This window comes from Cupressus sempervirens, chromosome 8 (assembly GCF_028749045.1).
Source record: "Cupressus sempervirens isolate cs-2001-9-10 chromosome 8, ASM2874904v1, whole genome shotgun sequence".
Classification (NCBI taxonomy): Eukaryota; Viridiplantae; Streptophyta; class Pinopsida; order Cupressales; family Cupressaceae; genus Cupressus; species Cupressus sempervirens.
The window spans coordinates 19,723,482-19,738,277 of NC_143125.1; the positions used below are offsets into that span (position 1 = coordinate 19,723,482).

Consider the following 14,796-nt stretch of genomic DNA (forward strand, 5'->3'; position numbering starts at 1 on the left):
AGGTTTACCATCATCTTATTATAAATAAATAGACATTTTTGCCTTAATATTATACCCAACGAGTCCAGAAAAAGATTAAATTACAAAGGCAAATAGAAAAACAAAAAGAATAAAATGACTAATATCAATCAAAAATTTGTATCAATACATCAAATAATTACTTGACAATTCATGTAAGTTAAGTTACAATGCCTAGCAGTTCCTTGAGCTAATTAAACCATAGTAGCCTAAGGTGCACAGTTCATGATGCAATACCATATTGGAAGACCAAGCTAACCTACAATGCTAAAACCAAAAAAGCATTCAAAGGTCATAATAAAACCAAAAAAGCTGGCAAGCAGGTGTTGAGGATAGGCAACAAACCTGCAGACGAGCACAGCCACTGGCATTACCCTGGCTTAGAGGGCGTTGGACCAAGCTATTCCAGTAGGATTTAATAGAAAACGGTTGAAACTGCAAGAAGGTCATTAAAGTAAACAAATCAAATGAGGTGTTCTGAATTGGAGTTCCCGTAACTGCCCACCTCCTTTGTGCCTTCAAAGCTACTGCAGCCTTCGCCTGTTTTGTATTTGCATTTTTTATGAAATGAGCTTCGTCCAAGATAACTCTCAACCAGTCCACCTCCTTCATGGGGGAACCCGGACAAAAAAATTCTGAACCAAGTGTACTATAAGTTGTCAAAACAATATCAAACTTGCGAAGCTCCTTGCCTTCCCTATTGCGCTGATCGCCGTGATATAAATGAACCTTCAGCTTTCCTGGGTTAGTGTGTTCCTCAAGCTGAGTGACCCAGTTGGAAATCACAGAAGGGGGGCAGACAACAAGAGTGGTCTTGGGCCCGTGGGGATCCGGTGGGTCGAATCCACATTCCTCCAAATCCCTGCTAGATGATGTTAACTCTCTGCTTGCATGAGTGTCGGTCTTCTTTCTCGAGCCATCCCTTTTTCTCTTGCGTTCCCTTGGCTTAGAGCTTTCTGGGCAGGGTTTAGGGTTTTTTAAAACTCGAGAATTGCGGGTTCCAGATTGAGAGCTTCCAGCTTCGTGATAATCAAATTTTGGGTTTTCAGGATGTAAATTTTGAAGACTGGAGTTTTTAACGCATGGGTTTCCAAAATTGGGATTTTCAGAATGCGGGTTTACGGAAGTCGAGTTCTCAGGATTTGGGCTTCCGGAGCAGGGCTCCATGTCCACAATAGGTGGAAGCTCGGCACCGGGCCTATTTGTGGCAATTAATGAAAGCAAAGCTAGAGTTTTCCCAAGCCCCATATCATCAGCCAAAATTCCACCCCTGAGCGGGTCAGGTCTCTCAAAACTCTCAAAATTGGTCAAAATATTCTTGTAAACCTTTTTACCTTGATTGGTATACGCCTCCCAGAATGGAGGCAGCTTCAGCGAATTCTCCCTCTGCACCATCCAGGCCAACGCCTCCTTCTGGTGTTGCAAAAGCTTCGCCACAACAATACTCCCCGGTTCCATTGCCTGCCTTTTTTTGGCCCCTACATCCACAGCCGCTCCAAATATCTCATCCAAATCCCTCGACTTCTTCTGGGGCTCCTCCTGAATCTTCTCCTTCGCAGCCACCGACTGTGTAGTCATGAATTCTTGATCAGCTGTAGTGATGACATTGAGCCCATTTTCTGTCAAGACTTCTAGGGTCACACCCATGAGCTCTCTCTGGCTGAAAACGTATATTTGGCAGGGCATCTTGTAGGCATTATTCAAGCCCCTTCCATTGGGTACTATTGCTTCAATCAGAATGAGCCCCTGGTCCACAAGGGGGGCTAAGGCAGCTGCAACTGAGCGCTCAATGTGACCAACCTGCAACCCTCTCATGTTAAGCACTTTAATTGCATTTGGGTCGTAGGGATTCTCAGGCTCGCGGATCAAGCCCACCATTTCTCTACCATTTACTGAGCCTCTGTAGTACTGCAGGCCTACTATGTTGGCTGTGACAAAGCCCACCATGTAATTGTTATCCGAAGATTGCGAATTCAGTATGTTTTCTTCTTCTTCGTCACCTTCTTCCTCATCGAAACGAAACATCGCAAATGCCTCTTTGGTAGTGAAAAATTTTAATGTCGCCTACAGAGACCGGAAAGTACCTTGTTAACAGGCACTCGATCGACGCATTTGTACGCGGGATGACAGAAGCTAGAGCAGATTAAAGCTTTTTCATTAATCCTCCGCCATGGGGGGAGAGATGATTTGAAATTTTTAAAAGTAACTATCGCGACTATCATTTTATACTCTTTACTGTCACCGCCTTTTCGGCATTTTTAAGTTCTGAAATATCTCGTCTGTAACGGGTGTCCGATACATTTCAAGGGACTCCGGGGTGGCCTCTTTTTCTTTGTTGGGTGAAGTTTGGACGAGTCAGTTTTTTATGAATAGTTCTGTTCTATTAAAAAATATACTTAGAATACAATTCACAAAAAAGAGGTTAAGAGATACAAGATCACTTTGTGAGAGAGTTCAAGCGGCCTAAGTTATAATTAAATACACGGCAACAGCCAGAAAAAGTAATTATTCATCAAAAAAACATATATAGCAACTTCAGACTACCAAAGCAGTGACAACCGAGGGGGGAGGATCATCTTTGTCATTAAAACCCCAATCATTTATGGGATTGGAGGGCACGCTGGGCACAGACCAGCTGTCATCAGGAGCAACAGCAACAGAGGATCAGTGGCGGCCTCCACATCTTTGACAATGCATATATCACAATCTATATCAATGTATTATATTTTGTGGATTTAATTGTGTAATAATTTTTAGCATCAATATTTCGAACATGTTAATCGACTAAATGGTGACATGTTCATATTCTTTTGGTCCTTCTCTTTTTATTTTTATTTTATTTTTTTTATAAATAGTCCCTTCCTTATATTATTAAAAAAAATACAACAAAGTTACATATTCACCAAAAAAGGGGTCGGGGGATACTGGATCACCCTATGAGTTCATATGGCCACTAGCCGGAAATCAACGATTCATCAAAAAAAACAAGAAAACAACAGAAAGTAAAAAAATCCTCATGCTATCAGCGTAGCGCCAGCCGAGGAAGGAGGATTCTTATCATCAGAGCCCCACCTAAAAGTGGGGTGAGTAGATGGCTTAGGGGGAGCCCAACCATCATCAGCAGCAGTAGCATTATCTTTATCTTTCTCTCCGTCAAGCCTGGGAGGAGAAATGGCTAAGTCCAGCTGGGAAAACACCCACTTGGGGTCTGAGTGAGCAAAGGGCCAAGCAGTAGTAGGAGCAGCAGGAGGAGCCATTGGGGACCACCTCGAACTAGACCTCTGAGGAGGCGAGGCCGAGCGGTGTCGATCACCAAAACCTCCAAAAACACGGCACCGACCAAAAGCACCATCGTTGGGAGAGCGGTGCTGCTGAGAGCGAGGTGTGTGTGAGTGGTGAGCGGAACTACTATGGCCTTGACAGTGACCACGATGAGGGGTACGGTCGCCGGAGGCCAAATCCAACGGAACACGAGCAACCATACAGGGGGCATTTCCCCAATGAGCCAAAAGCTCTTGTAAGTGCGCCCCCTTTAAAGCCACTTTATCCGTCTGTACTTGAATTTGCAACATGACATTGTTATAAATACATGCTTTAGAGTACATAGCCACATTAATGTCAAGTGTGTTGTGAGCATAAATGACTGCATTGCGATCTTTCCAAATGATAAATAAGATCTCCAATCTGAAAGCATGCCATATATGCGCATATTTGAAGGGAATCAAGGTATTATCACCCAAAAGAACCATATGCCAAGAAAAAGTTTTGGGTGGAAGGGGCGAAAGAGATCATCGATCCATTGCCAGTAACACTGAGCCCATCTACAGAACCAAAAAAAGTGCAAAAAGGACTCTGGTTGACCACAAAAAGGGTAACGAGGGTCAGGAACTCCCAGATGTCGCAGCCAGGAGCTTAAAGGCAACCCTTGGAAAAGAATACACCAGGCGAAATGTGCAATTTTGGGTTTAGTAATGGCATGCCACATGGTGGAGAACCTATGACTCCAAGTGTGATGCGAGGATTGCAAATGCCAACGTTGGTTAAATACATCAACCATGGGTAGGTGAGGAACCAGCCATTGGTAACCTAGCCTAGGTTTATAGCTGGTTATCGGTGTGTCTAAGTACCACTTCCAATCTTTCCACCAAGGGCGAGAACACTAAATGCCCACTTTGTGTAACAAATGTGAAGGCACCGCAGAAACTAGAAGATCAAAAGTTTATCGATCTGGATGAGTGAGCTAGAATTGCACTCTCATGTCTTCCCATGATCGCAAGCTCATAGTAACTCTAGAGAAAAGATCTTTAGGGGTCCTTATGCCACGTTTAAAAAAATGCAGAGCACTAGCCTTGTGCACCTTAGCCAGGGGAACACCTTGGATAGCAAATAAAGGTGACCACTAGAGATTATGCTAGTTCAAGGAAAGCCCATCTCTAAATCCATTGCCAACCCAGCAAAGCCAGGGCTTAACTACTTCCCAAGCTTTTCAAATACTCTTGGCAACAACAGTACCCTAAATTTGAATAGGTTCAGGGGTAATCAGAAGGGTTTGAAACTCAATCCCCTTCCAAGCTGGCCGGTGAACTGGAAATCCTGAAGAAATGCAATGTCTTAACAGAATCTTCCAGGCTTCATTGTCGGAAAGAGCTCGAATCACCCATTTGGCACATAAAGCAGTACCTTGCTTATGGGTGGACAACAAGCCAAGGCCACCAGACTCCTTGGGAAGACAACAGAAATCTCGGGCAACTCTATGAAAGCCCTGGTGAAAAGCATCTAACGCCAAAGGAAGTCACGTAAAAGGTGTTCAAGTTTGAGGTACGAGGCCTTTGATGGAGCCCAACAAGAAGAATAATAAACATGGGTGGCGGCCAACGCTTTGGAACAAATCTGGAATTTGCCTACTAGTGAAAGAGGTGTGGTGATCCAATACTGCAGCTTCTTCTCTATTCTGGCAAGAACTGCATTCCAAAGCTCAACAGTTAAAGCTTGGAAAGCGAAGGGGATACCTAGAAAACAAAAAACTTCCCCTTGTTGAACCCATTTCCATTGGTATTGCTCAAGCCAAGCAAGATGAGGAAGGTAAGACTGTCTGTAACAAAGGGTTTTGTGCCACTGAATGGCAGACCCTAAAGCAAGACAGAATGTGTCAAGACATTGCAAAGCAGAGGCAATATTCTCTTCATCCTCAATGAGAGTGAGGAAAGAGTCATCTACAAAATGACCATTCACAAGTTGATCAAGGGAATCCGCAAGGGAAATACCTTAGACCCTTCTTGGGGAGATGGCATTTGCAAGCAAATACCCAAAACCTTCTACTGCCAAAAGATATAATGAGGGCACCAATGGGCAACCTTGGTGAATTGAACAATAAAGCCCAAATGCTTGAGATTGACAGCCATTAATGGAGATGCAAGCAGAGGCATCTCCAAAGAGCATTTGGACTGACTGCAAAAAGGTAGGGCCAAACCCAAGAGCCTGAAGCATGGGCAGAATGAAAGGCCACTCAATCCTGTCATAAGCTTTGGCAAAATCAATTTTGAGAAAGATTGCTTGTTGCTTGGAATGACGAGCCCATTTCATCCCTTCCCACACAACAATTATATTGTCCAAGTTATAACGAGACTTGATAAAACTCGTTTGCTCGGGGTGAATGATCTGAGGAAGAAGATGACGAATTTTGAGCGAAAGAGCCTTGGCAATGATCTTATAGGAAATATTTAACAATGTGATAGGCCTCCAATTGCAGATGTTTTTAGGGTCGCCTACCTTAGGTATGAATTTAATATTCCCTTTGTTAATAAGATTACCCAAAGAACAGGAATTGTATGTCTCAATATAAATCTTATGCATGTCTGGACCAATCTCATCCCAAAATGCTTTGTAAAATTCACAAGGGAAGTCGTTACAACCAGGGGCCTATCATCTACCATGGAGAAGACAGCTTCCTTGAGGTCCTCCAGAGTGAGCTTTTGCTCACAGAACACATATTGTTCTAGAGCTTGTTTTTTAGGCGTGACAGCCAAACAAGCCTACAACGCTTGGTCCCTAGTCGCCGAGGGACCCTGAGCTGTGAAAACTTTTTCATAGTGGCGAACAAAGGCTTGAAGAATATCAGGAAGCTCACAGAGGGTATGTTGACCCTCCCGAATGCGCTTGATTCCCACCACATAGTGGCGTGCCCTCAACGCATTAAACAATTCCTTGGAAGCTTGATCACCAACCTCCAAGTAGTGAAGGCAGGCTTTGAGTTGAGCTCTTCGAGTAGTATAATTTTCCACAACTTGTTTCTGATGGCGAAGGTTGGCAAGTCAAACCTGGAGATCCATATCAAACAGATTCATGAGAAGAGCTTCAATGGTCGTATGAAGATCTTTGATAGTGGCCTCATAGGATCTCTTATGGTACATGGCCAATTGCCTCCCATAAATGCGAAGAAACCTCACAGTACAGGTGATGGCATCATTCCACCACTAAATCCACCCAAAGGATGAGTAAGGCCTAGGTTCAAGGTTCCAAGTTTGTAAAATATGGGTGATGGTGGGCAGATGGGACAGCACGGAAGTATTAAAGTAAAATTGAGTTTTACAATTACGAGGAGGTGCAGAATGCCAAGTAATGGAGAAGTGGATAGGAAAATGGTCCGAAAGAGTCACGTTAGGGAGTGGAGTGACAGGTAGCAAACTCGTGTGAGAAAAAGAAAAAAAAAGGACTAAGCAAAAATTATAGCATGGTCCAACCTTTTAAGGACCCTGTCAACTCCCTCTCAAAAGTTGGACCATGTGTACCAGACGCCATCAATCCGGCAGCGATGAACATTGGGATCAAAAAGACCCAACTTGTTCCACATGTAGAACCAGGCTTCTTGCTCACTAGTTGACCATCAAAAAGGCAAAAGGCCCACTTTATCAACAACTAGCTCAACCATATTAAAATCCCCGTAGAATAACCAGGTGACAGGTGGCAAAGAATCAACTGATCACCTCCACAAGTGTGAGCACTCAATCGCATCATTAGGGGGATAGATATTGACAATGCTAATAGAATGATTTTGAAAAGACAACAAAATCCAAACTACTATATGCATGGGGTCAGAACCGTGGGAAATAACAAAAGGAGAAAGTCGAGGGGAGAGGAGAGTGACTATACCATCTTGACTAGTTTCATGCTGAGAAGCAAAACTAACACCATCTGACCACATCACATGGCAAGCTGAGTTGAGAAGGAATCCAGAGACTTTAACTTCTTACAAACATAGAACATCAATATTGCCAAGCCTATGCTTGGTGTCACGAACATAATACTTTCTAGGGAGGTCTGTTAGCCCCCGCACATTCCATGAGAGAAAATTCATCATAAACTAGCTTGCATATTCTCCCCGTCCTCAAGCGAGGAAAAACTATTATGCAAGAAAGAGCAGGGTTCAAACGAAGAGTCACCCAAAGTGATGGCTCATTGCTTATTGCCTTCAAGGTTGCGAGAGTGACAGGGAGACGAAGAAGAAATCATAGAAGCTGTTTGAGGTGCCCAAACCTAGGTAGCTTGTACCTCCGGCTTAGCTATCCCCTGCAATGCAGGGTTTGAAACAGGTGGTGGCACAACAAGAGGAGCCTCTGGTGTCGAAGGCACAAGAGGAGTTGCATTGGAACTGAGATGGCTAGGTTCTTGAGAAACAAGGTTTGGTTTAGTAGCACCCTTGCCTTTCTCAACGACTGTTGTCCACTCATCTTTTTTAATAGCCGGAGCCGGTTTGGGTTCCTATACTGGAGAGTGATTGTGCTCAAGAAGAGGACAATCCTTGATCTTGTGACTCACAGATTGACAACGAAAACAAGTATTCGGGAGATTCAAGTAAAGAACCTTTTAAGAAAAGGTGGTAACACCAATCTAAATTCCCACAGTCTCTTTAAGGTCCCTAGAAAGGTCAACCTCAACACAGACCCTCCGCTGAGGACAGGCATTAAAAAATTTGTCTGATTCCACGCAAATGACTTTGCCCATAGTTTGGGCAATTTCAGTGAGAAAAGACCAGTAAGGGATGGGCAACCCAGGGAACTCTACCCAAACTGGAACCCTAAGTTTGTGGTCAATGACTGAGATGCAGAAGTCTCGAGACCATCTCTAGAAAATGAGTAGAGACAAGTGAATTGTCCATGGCCCATGGCTGAAAATACTCTCAACCTGGGAGGGGTTACCAAAATGAAACAAGAAAAGACCCTTGGTGAGGTTTTCAATCCCTTAAAGGCAAATCCCTTGGGGGGACTAGGCTTTGGATACCCATTCACGTAGCATGCTTTCAAATGGAGTGTGACCCACAAAATACCCAAAAAGGGTTTGGGTTTCTAGCCATCAGCAAACATATTCAAAAGCAGAAATATTCAGAACCAAGTCGAGAGAGGAATTACCTCGTGAAATACTTTGGGCACAAATTTGCATGGGTGTTTTCTCGACGAGGGCATTATTGCATGCAGCAGCAACTCTAGCACCAGCAATAACTGCTGGGTCGGAGAGGGCCAAGGCCATTATAAGCTAAAATAAATTCTCGCATTAAATGCGAAATGAAAGACAGTAATGTAGAAAGGGCTCAGATGTAGACCGTACAAACCTTAGCCAAAATGAATTATGATCAACTCATTTTTTCATTTTTTAAAGATTCTCTTTTTTTTCTTTTTTTCTTTTTTCTTTTTTTTTTTTTCCTTTCGCCTAAAATCTTGAAGAGGCAAAACTTGCAAAACAAACTTTAAAACTTAATAAAAATTATAAAGGTTTGTTTTTTTAATCATAAAAATACAAAACCTAATTTAAATTAGAGTATATTTAAACAAGTGAATCATAATAGAGGGGAATGATGAAAAAGACACATCATTTTAGTTAAATAAAATAAAACTTGAAGAGACTAATCTTATAGTTCAGGTGGAGAAGATAGGACTACATAGAGGTATAGCAAAAATTATGGTAATAAGAACTTTAGATTAGGTGTTGAGGAAAATGGTAACTCGAAAGTTGTGGAAGTGTTGCAAAGAGAGAGATTACAAAAAAAACTCACTTGGAGTGCTAACGTAAGGAGGTTTTCTAATATTTTCATGGAGCATCCCATGGTTCACTCCAACAAGGTTTTGAAACTCTAACTTAAATTATTAGGTTAACAAATCAAGTAGCACTCGGGTGTGAGGCGTGGATACCCTCTGATTGTAGAGGTTAAGGGATCAAATCTACTAATCACCCTAACACTTCATAAACTCCTTGCTTTTCCTTCATAAGGTCATTATACCTTGTAGGCTACAAACACCAAATAAGGGTTCCAATGTTCACATGATTTAATCTAGTTTAAGAACATCTTAGACCAAGAAAATACATCATTAATATACCCTTCGAAATTCTCAAGATCACTAGCTATGTGAACCTGTATGTCTTCCACATAAAGTGTCCTAAATCCTAATGATCCATACAAACTGACTTTTGGAACATAAATTCTCACAAACACTCCAAACCTAGGACATACATATCTCTTAAAATACACATTTAAGTCTTCAACAAAATATCTCATTTTAAGTATGATGGCCATGAATGGAGCAGCGCAAGAAACTAGGGTTTCGAGGAGATGGCTATGGTGATTGGTGGTAAGCCTATTCGGCTAACTAGCAGAGGTGGTGTCAACCATGAGTACCGTCGATGACCAAAGGTAGGATGTAGAGGCCTAATGTTGCAAAAAGATTAGGGGATATGAACAAGAACTGTCAAAGTCTGGCTTGTAACAAATGTGGGTACTCACGCAATTTATTTGGTGCCAAGGGTGGTTACAAGCCATTGGAAAATAAGGTTTGGAAGCCTAGAAAGGAGACGCTCAAGCAATCATTGCCAACAAAGTTTTCATCAACGACTAATGATAGGGTAGCCCTAATGGTTGAGTCAGGGGTATGGAAGGATTTGGTCTTGATGTTACGGGATAGGGCTTTTTTCATGAAATGGGGAGGCAGGTGGCTAACTTTTTAGAAGACCTACAAGTGGGTGGATGGAGAATGGGGCCATCATATTGCCCTGAAAACCTTAACCAATAGGTTTTTCCTAGTCATCATGGGGTTAATGTAGGAGAAAACATGGGTAATGTGTAATGACTCATTTTTTATGAATGGAGTTGGATTCTACATTAAGGATTGGGTCCCCAACTTCAATCCAAAATAGATATCAATTAAGGAGGTGCTTATTTAGATTCACATGTACAACCTCCCACATGAGTACTAGAATGAGGAGACATTTCAAGTGATAGGAAACAAGCTTGGTAAGTTTGTTAAATCTAATGAGGTTATTCTGAAAGAGGATTTTAGTACATATGCAAGAAAATGTATTATGTGGAAGTCGCATCCCCTTCTCCCTAAAGAGATCAAATTTGGATAATGTGAGGCTTATAAGGAATAGTGATACAAGGAGGTAGAATGTACAGTGTCATGAAAATGTAAAGGAAAGGCAGAGAAAGCCTTGGAGGAGAAGTTAGGGAAGCTTTCTTCTATTGTTGAAAATGAGGTGAGTTGTTAGGTTGTGGTAATGAACAACTATGTTGATGTTGTCCCACAAGATCATGGCGGGGTTGTGTTGAATGGTCAAATCAACTCCTTTGTTGATCCTACATCGGGTAGGCAGTCAAAGGAATGTATAGGGTACCAAAGGCATTTGGACCCTATCTCTCATGATGGGGTGACAAAGCATATTACCCCTACTTTCTCTTTGTTTTGTCCTAAAATGAATTTGAACTCAAGGGCACCATATGGGTAGGATAATGATACAGTATCACAGAGAGATTTGAGGTTTATTGCAAAGGAGGAAAGAAACTTGGTTCCTCTAGGTCAAGGTTTGTCATTGAAGGATTTGGTTTTTTTTAAAGTTGACTTGTCATTATAGGATGTGGTATGTGTGGGCCACAAGCTGACCTTGGAGGGAGAGCCTTGTAAGGATATTCATGTATCCCCTTCTTGGGTGGAGTCGTGTAACATATTGGTCTCGATGGAGACAAAAACAAAAGAAGGTGAAGACATGTTTGGGATGATGGTGGAAGTGGATATAAAGGAATGCAAGACTATTCAATAGTTAGAGGCAAAAATTGTTAAGGTAAATCTAGGGAGTTAGAGGTTTTGGGGTGGGAGGTTGATATTGTGGCTGTTGGAGGATGTTGGCAACATGAAGAGGCAAACAAAACTTAGATCAAGGAGGTATTTTTAGCTAGCTAGGTAGCTATGAAGTTCCTTACATGGAATGTCAAGAGTTGCAATGCCCCTGATAAGAGATGCTTGATCAAGAGAGGTCTTGATCAAGCTAAAGTTGATGTGGTTTGTGTGCAAGAGACTAAGATGGATGTTGAAAATCTAGCAAAATCTTTTGGTGTCCATTTCCAGTGGTAAGTTGTTTTTGAGAATGTGGTTGGTGCATCGAGAGGACCAAGAATTTTATGGAATGCTAACATGATCAAGCCAATGTTGAAGGCAAGGTACTGGAAAGTGGTCAAATTCAATCCTTTATCTTTGAGTTTCTCTAGTTTATTGGCTAATGTTTATGTCCAATTAAATATGAAGAGAAGAAACAAGTGTGGGAAGCATTTTTTGGTGTTTTGTATCCTTTGTCTTAGCATGTAGTTCTTGTCATCGGGGACTTTAATGTTATCTTGGTATCATCAGAAAAGAGGGTGGAGTTGGGGTACTGAGCAGAGTGTGGCAAGAGTTTCGTGACTTTGATCATGACAATAGTTTGTGGGAAGTGCAGGCAAAAGGTGGTTCTTTTACTTGGAGAAATTGGAGAGTTGGTTTCTCCAATATAGCAAGAAAACTTGTTCACTTTATCCTAGCAAGAAGCTTGAATCCTTATCCTTTCATTTTTTAAGCTATTGTGATGGGGATTTCAGACTTTCAATTTTTTTCAAAAACTAAAATTCATTAAACTTAATCTCAAAGTATGGAACCAGGTTCATTTTGGTGACATCTTTGCTGGAAAGAGGAAGCTAGAGGCTGAGTTGGCTACTTTGAATAGTAAAGTTTTAAATGTACGCATGGATTCAGTGGATTTTATGATAGAAAAGGATCTATTGAGTAGATTTGGGGAAATTCTTTGAGAGAGGAGATTTATTGGAAGAAAATATTGAGGGAGAATTCGTTGAAAGTAGGGATTCATAATATGAAGTTCATTTATAGCTTTGTTAAGACTCAAAGATGTTTAAATAATGTATTTCCATCATACAAGTGGATAGTACAGTTTCAGAAGAGCCATAGGTCATCAATCAAGAGGCAGTTATGTAGTGCCTCTCGTGTTTGCAATCTGTACCTTGGTATATTTTGATTCGAGAGATACTTGTACTCATGTTATTATTTCTGCATTTGAGATAACCTAAGGGTCATATGTTATACTTTGATTTTAGTATCATAGATGCTATACTATTCTGTTGCGCAATTGATCATATTTGCATGTTGATGTCATTTTGAGATGACAATGTGTTTTATGATGATTTTTGGTTATCTGGTATTTGGACACATCTCTGATTATGTTATGTGATGGATTTAATGTTATGATTATTTACTCATTTTTGCTTCATTATGCTTTATGCTAACGTGAGTGATGTAAATGGTTTATTTCAGTAAATTGAATAAATGGTTAAATTAGGCGATTTAATGCATTTATTGGTTCAGTTATGTTATTATATGCAATTGCACTTGATCATGTGTTTTAGTGTGCAGGATTTATATCCCTAGCAGTGACACATGGAGTTAGTGATTCAACAGTTCATATTTTACTAATGTCATCCCTGTATGGTCGACGTATCTTTATTTTAATTGTTTAATTAAACCTTTTTGTGATTATTAAATCTGAACTCATTTGTATTATGTGATTAAACTCATGAACATGTCTGTACATTTAGAGGTTCACATTGTTGTGAAGGTTGTTTAAGAATTTTTTGTGATTTTGGGTTTTTAGGCTTTATATTTTATTGAATTTAATTTCTGGTTGCTTTGCCATAGATGAATAATTATTACTAGGAATAGCCTATTTTTGTTTGGGTTGATTCGAGGTTTAACTAGGTTGGCTAGTTATTTACCCTAATTGATTGTTCACTCGAAAAGTGAATAACTATTGAAAGAGGAAATTAATTCCTCACTTCTCACTTTTGGAAATTGAGAATTTGAGAGCTTTTCCCAAAATCCTCTTCTGGAGGATTACGTTTCTATTTATTGTGAGAGCTACGGGCATGAGATATTCATGAGGTCATTCTCGTTGGATCCAACTTGGCATACCTTGCTTTGCCATCATTTTTGGTCGTATTTATGGATTATTTATTTTACCTGGTTGTTTTTCATTTTAGCCTTTTTGGCTATTAGGTAGGGTTCTCTTGTTTTCATATTTTAGCTCCATTTCTGGTTTAGTTTTTGGTAGTTGTTTGTTTGGAGGCTGAGAACTAGTGTTCCCCTCCGTTTCTGTTTTCTGGTTCTGCCCAGTTGGTTGAGTATGAACATTTTCCCAGTTTTTGGGATGAGGGTTTGGGGTCTCACACCGTTATGCTAGTCATTTTTGCATACAAAGTATGAACTTGAATTTTATTGGATTTTTGTGACTTTTGTGCCCAAAGACCAAATGAGTTTTTTTTAATTTTGGGGTTTTTACCTTAATTTATGTGTCAGCCAATTTTCTTGGGTTTTCTTGGCATGATATTGGTTCTGGACCTAGATCATCTGTATGATGTCAGTTAGACCATTGTTGTACTTTTATGTTGCACTGGGATACATGTCGCATTTGTTTTCCCATGCTTGTATTCGGTTGAGTGTATTTTTTGCTCGTGTTCTCATCCAACCCTTGTGTTATGATTTTTGTAATGGTGGTACACCACACACGAGCATGTGTGTGTGCATTTGTTGTGACTTGAAAGGCTTGATCTCCCATTTGTATTTCACTTGAGTATGTTCATTTAGGGTTGGGTTGGGAATATGCATGCCTACGGGCACTCATCATGTGATGAGCATGGATATGTAGGGTAGACTATGAAGGGGCTTCTCTCGCAACCTTGGTGACTATTTTCCTAGTTGGCATGAAGAAGCTTTTAAATAAGTAATAATTATATAAATTAATGGGTACTAGAACTTAATTCAGATAAATGAATGTCTACACGAGTTTTTTGAAGGCATGACATGATGGTTTCTTGAGGGATTTGTTCCACGTGGCTGTGATGGTTTCCTAAGGGATTCATTTTACACTAATGTGATGGTTTCGTGAGGGATTCGTTCTGCACCTAATTCTAGCTTGGACTACTTGATGCCAAGTGACTAACCCTCCATTAGGTCCCTACATAGTGATCGATAGGGCGTCTAACCAGGACATGCAATACTTGCATTGTCATATGATCTTGGTTTTAGTCATCATTATTGTCTAGCATGAGTGTCAGCCATGGATGCTTGCTTTACGTGTGTTTGTGGTTAGATCATTATCTCCATCAGCACAATGAGAGTGGACCTACAAGTTTCATGTAGTTGGGAAGCATAGCTACCTATACCACTACTAGGGAGCAGTATACAAAGATGATCTATTGTCCTAGTGCAACCATTGTTGGATGTTTTCACTTGGTACTTCAGGTTTCAGAGTATGCTTTCTTGTGAATTATGCTTTCGTTGGAATGCTTCGATATCATGTTTAGATGATGTTAGTTTATTTGACACATTCCCTTATTTTTATTTTTAGCATATGATTATATGATGTTATTTGTTTAGTTGAAGTATCTATTTTTTATTAGTTTAGCATGTTAGGTTTCCT

At 40.6% G+C, this 14,796-nt stretch overlaps 1 protein-coding gene across 1 annotated transcript in view; it reads right to left on the reverse strand.

The window, feature by feature from the left end:
• The window catches only part of LOC149541373 (DNA/RNA helicase protein), a 41,564-nt gene extending 39,272 nt beyond the window's left edge, over positions 1–2,292 (reverse strand). Inside the window, exon 1 of the mRNA XM_089796636.1 lies at positions 364–2,292. Coding sequence (XP_089652762.1) covers positions 364–2,043 — 1,680 coding nt within the window. The 5' untranslated portion in view covers positions 2,044–2,292. The remainder of the gene's footprint in view (positions 1–363) is intronic.
• Between the last annotated feature and the right edge of the window lie 12,504 nt (positions 2,293–14,796).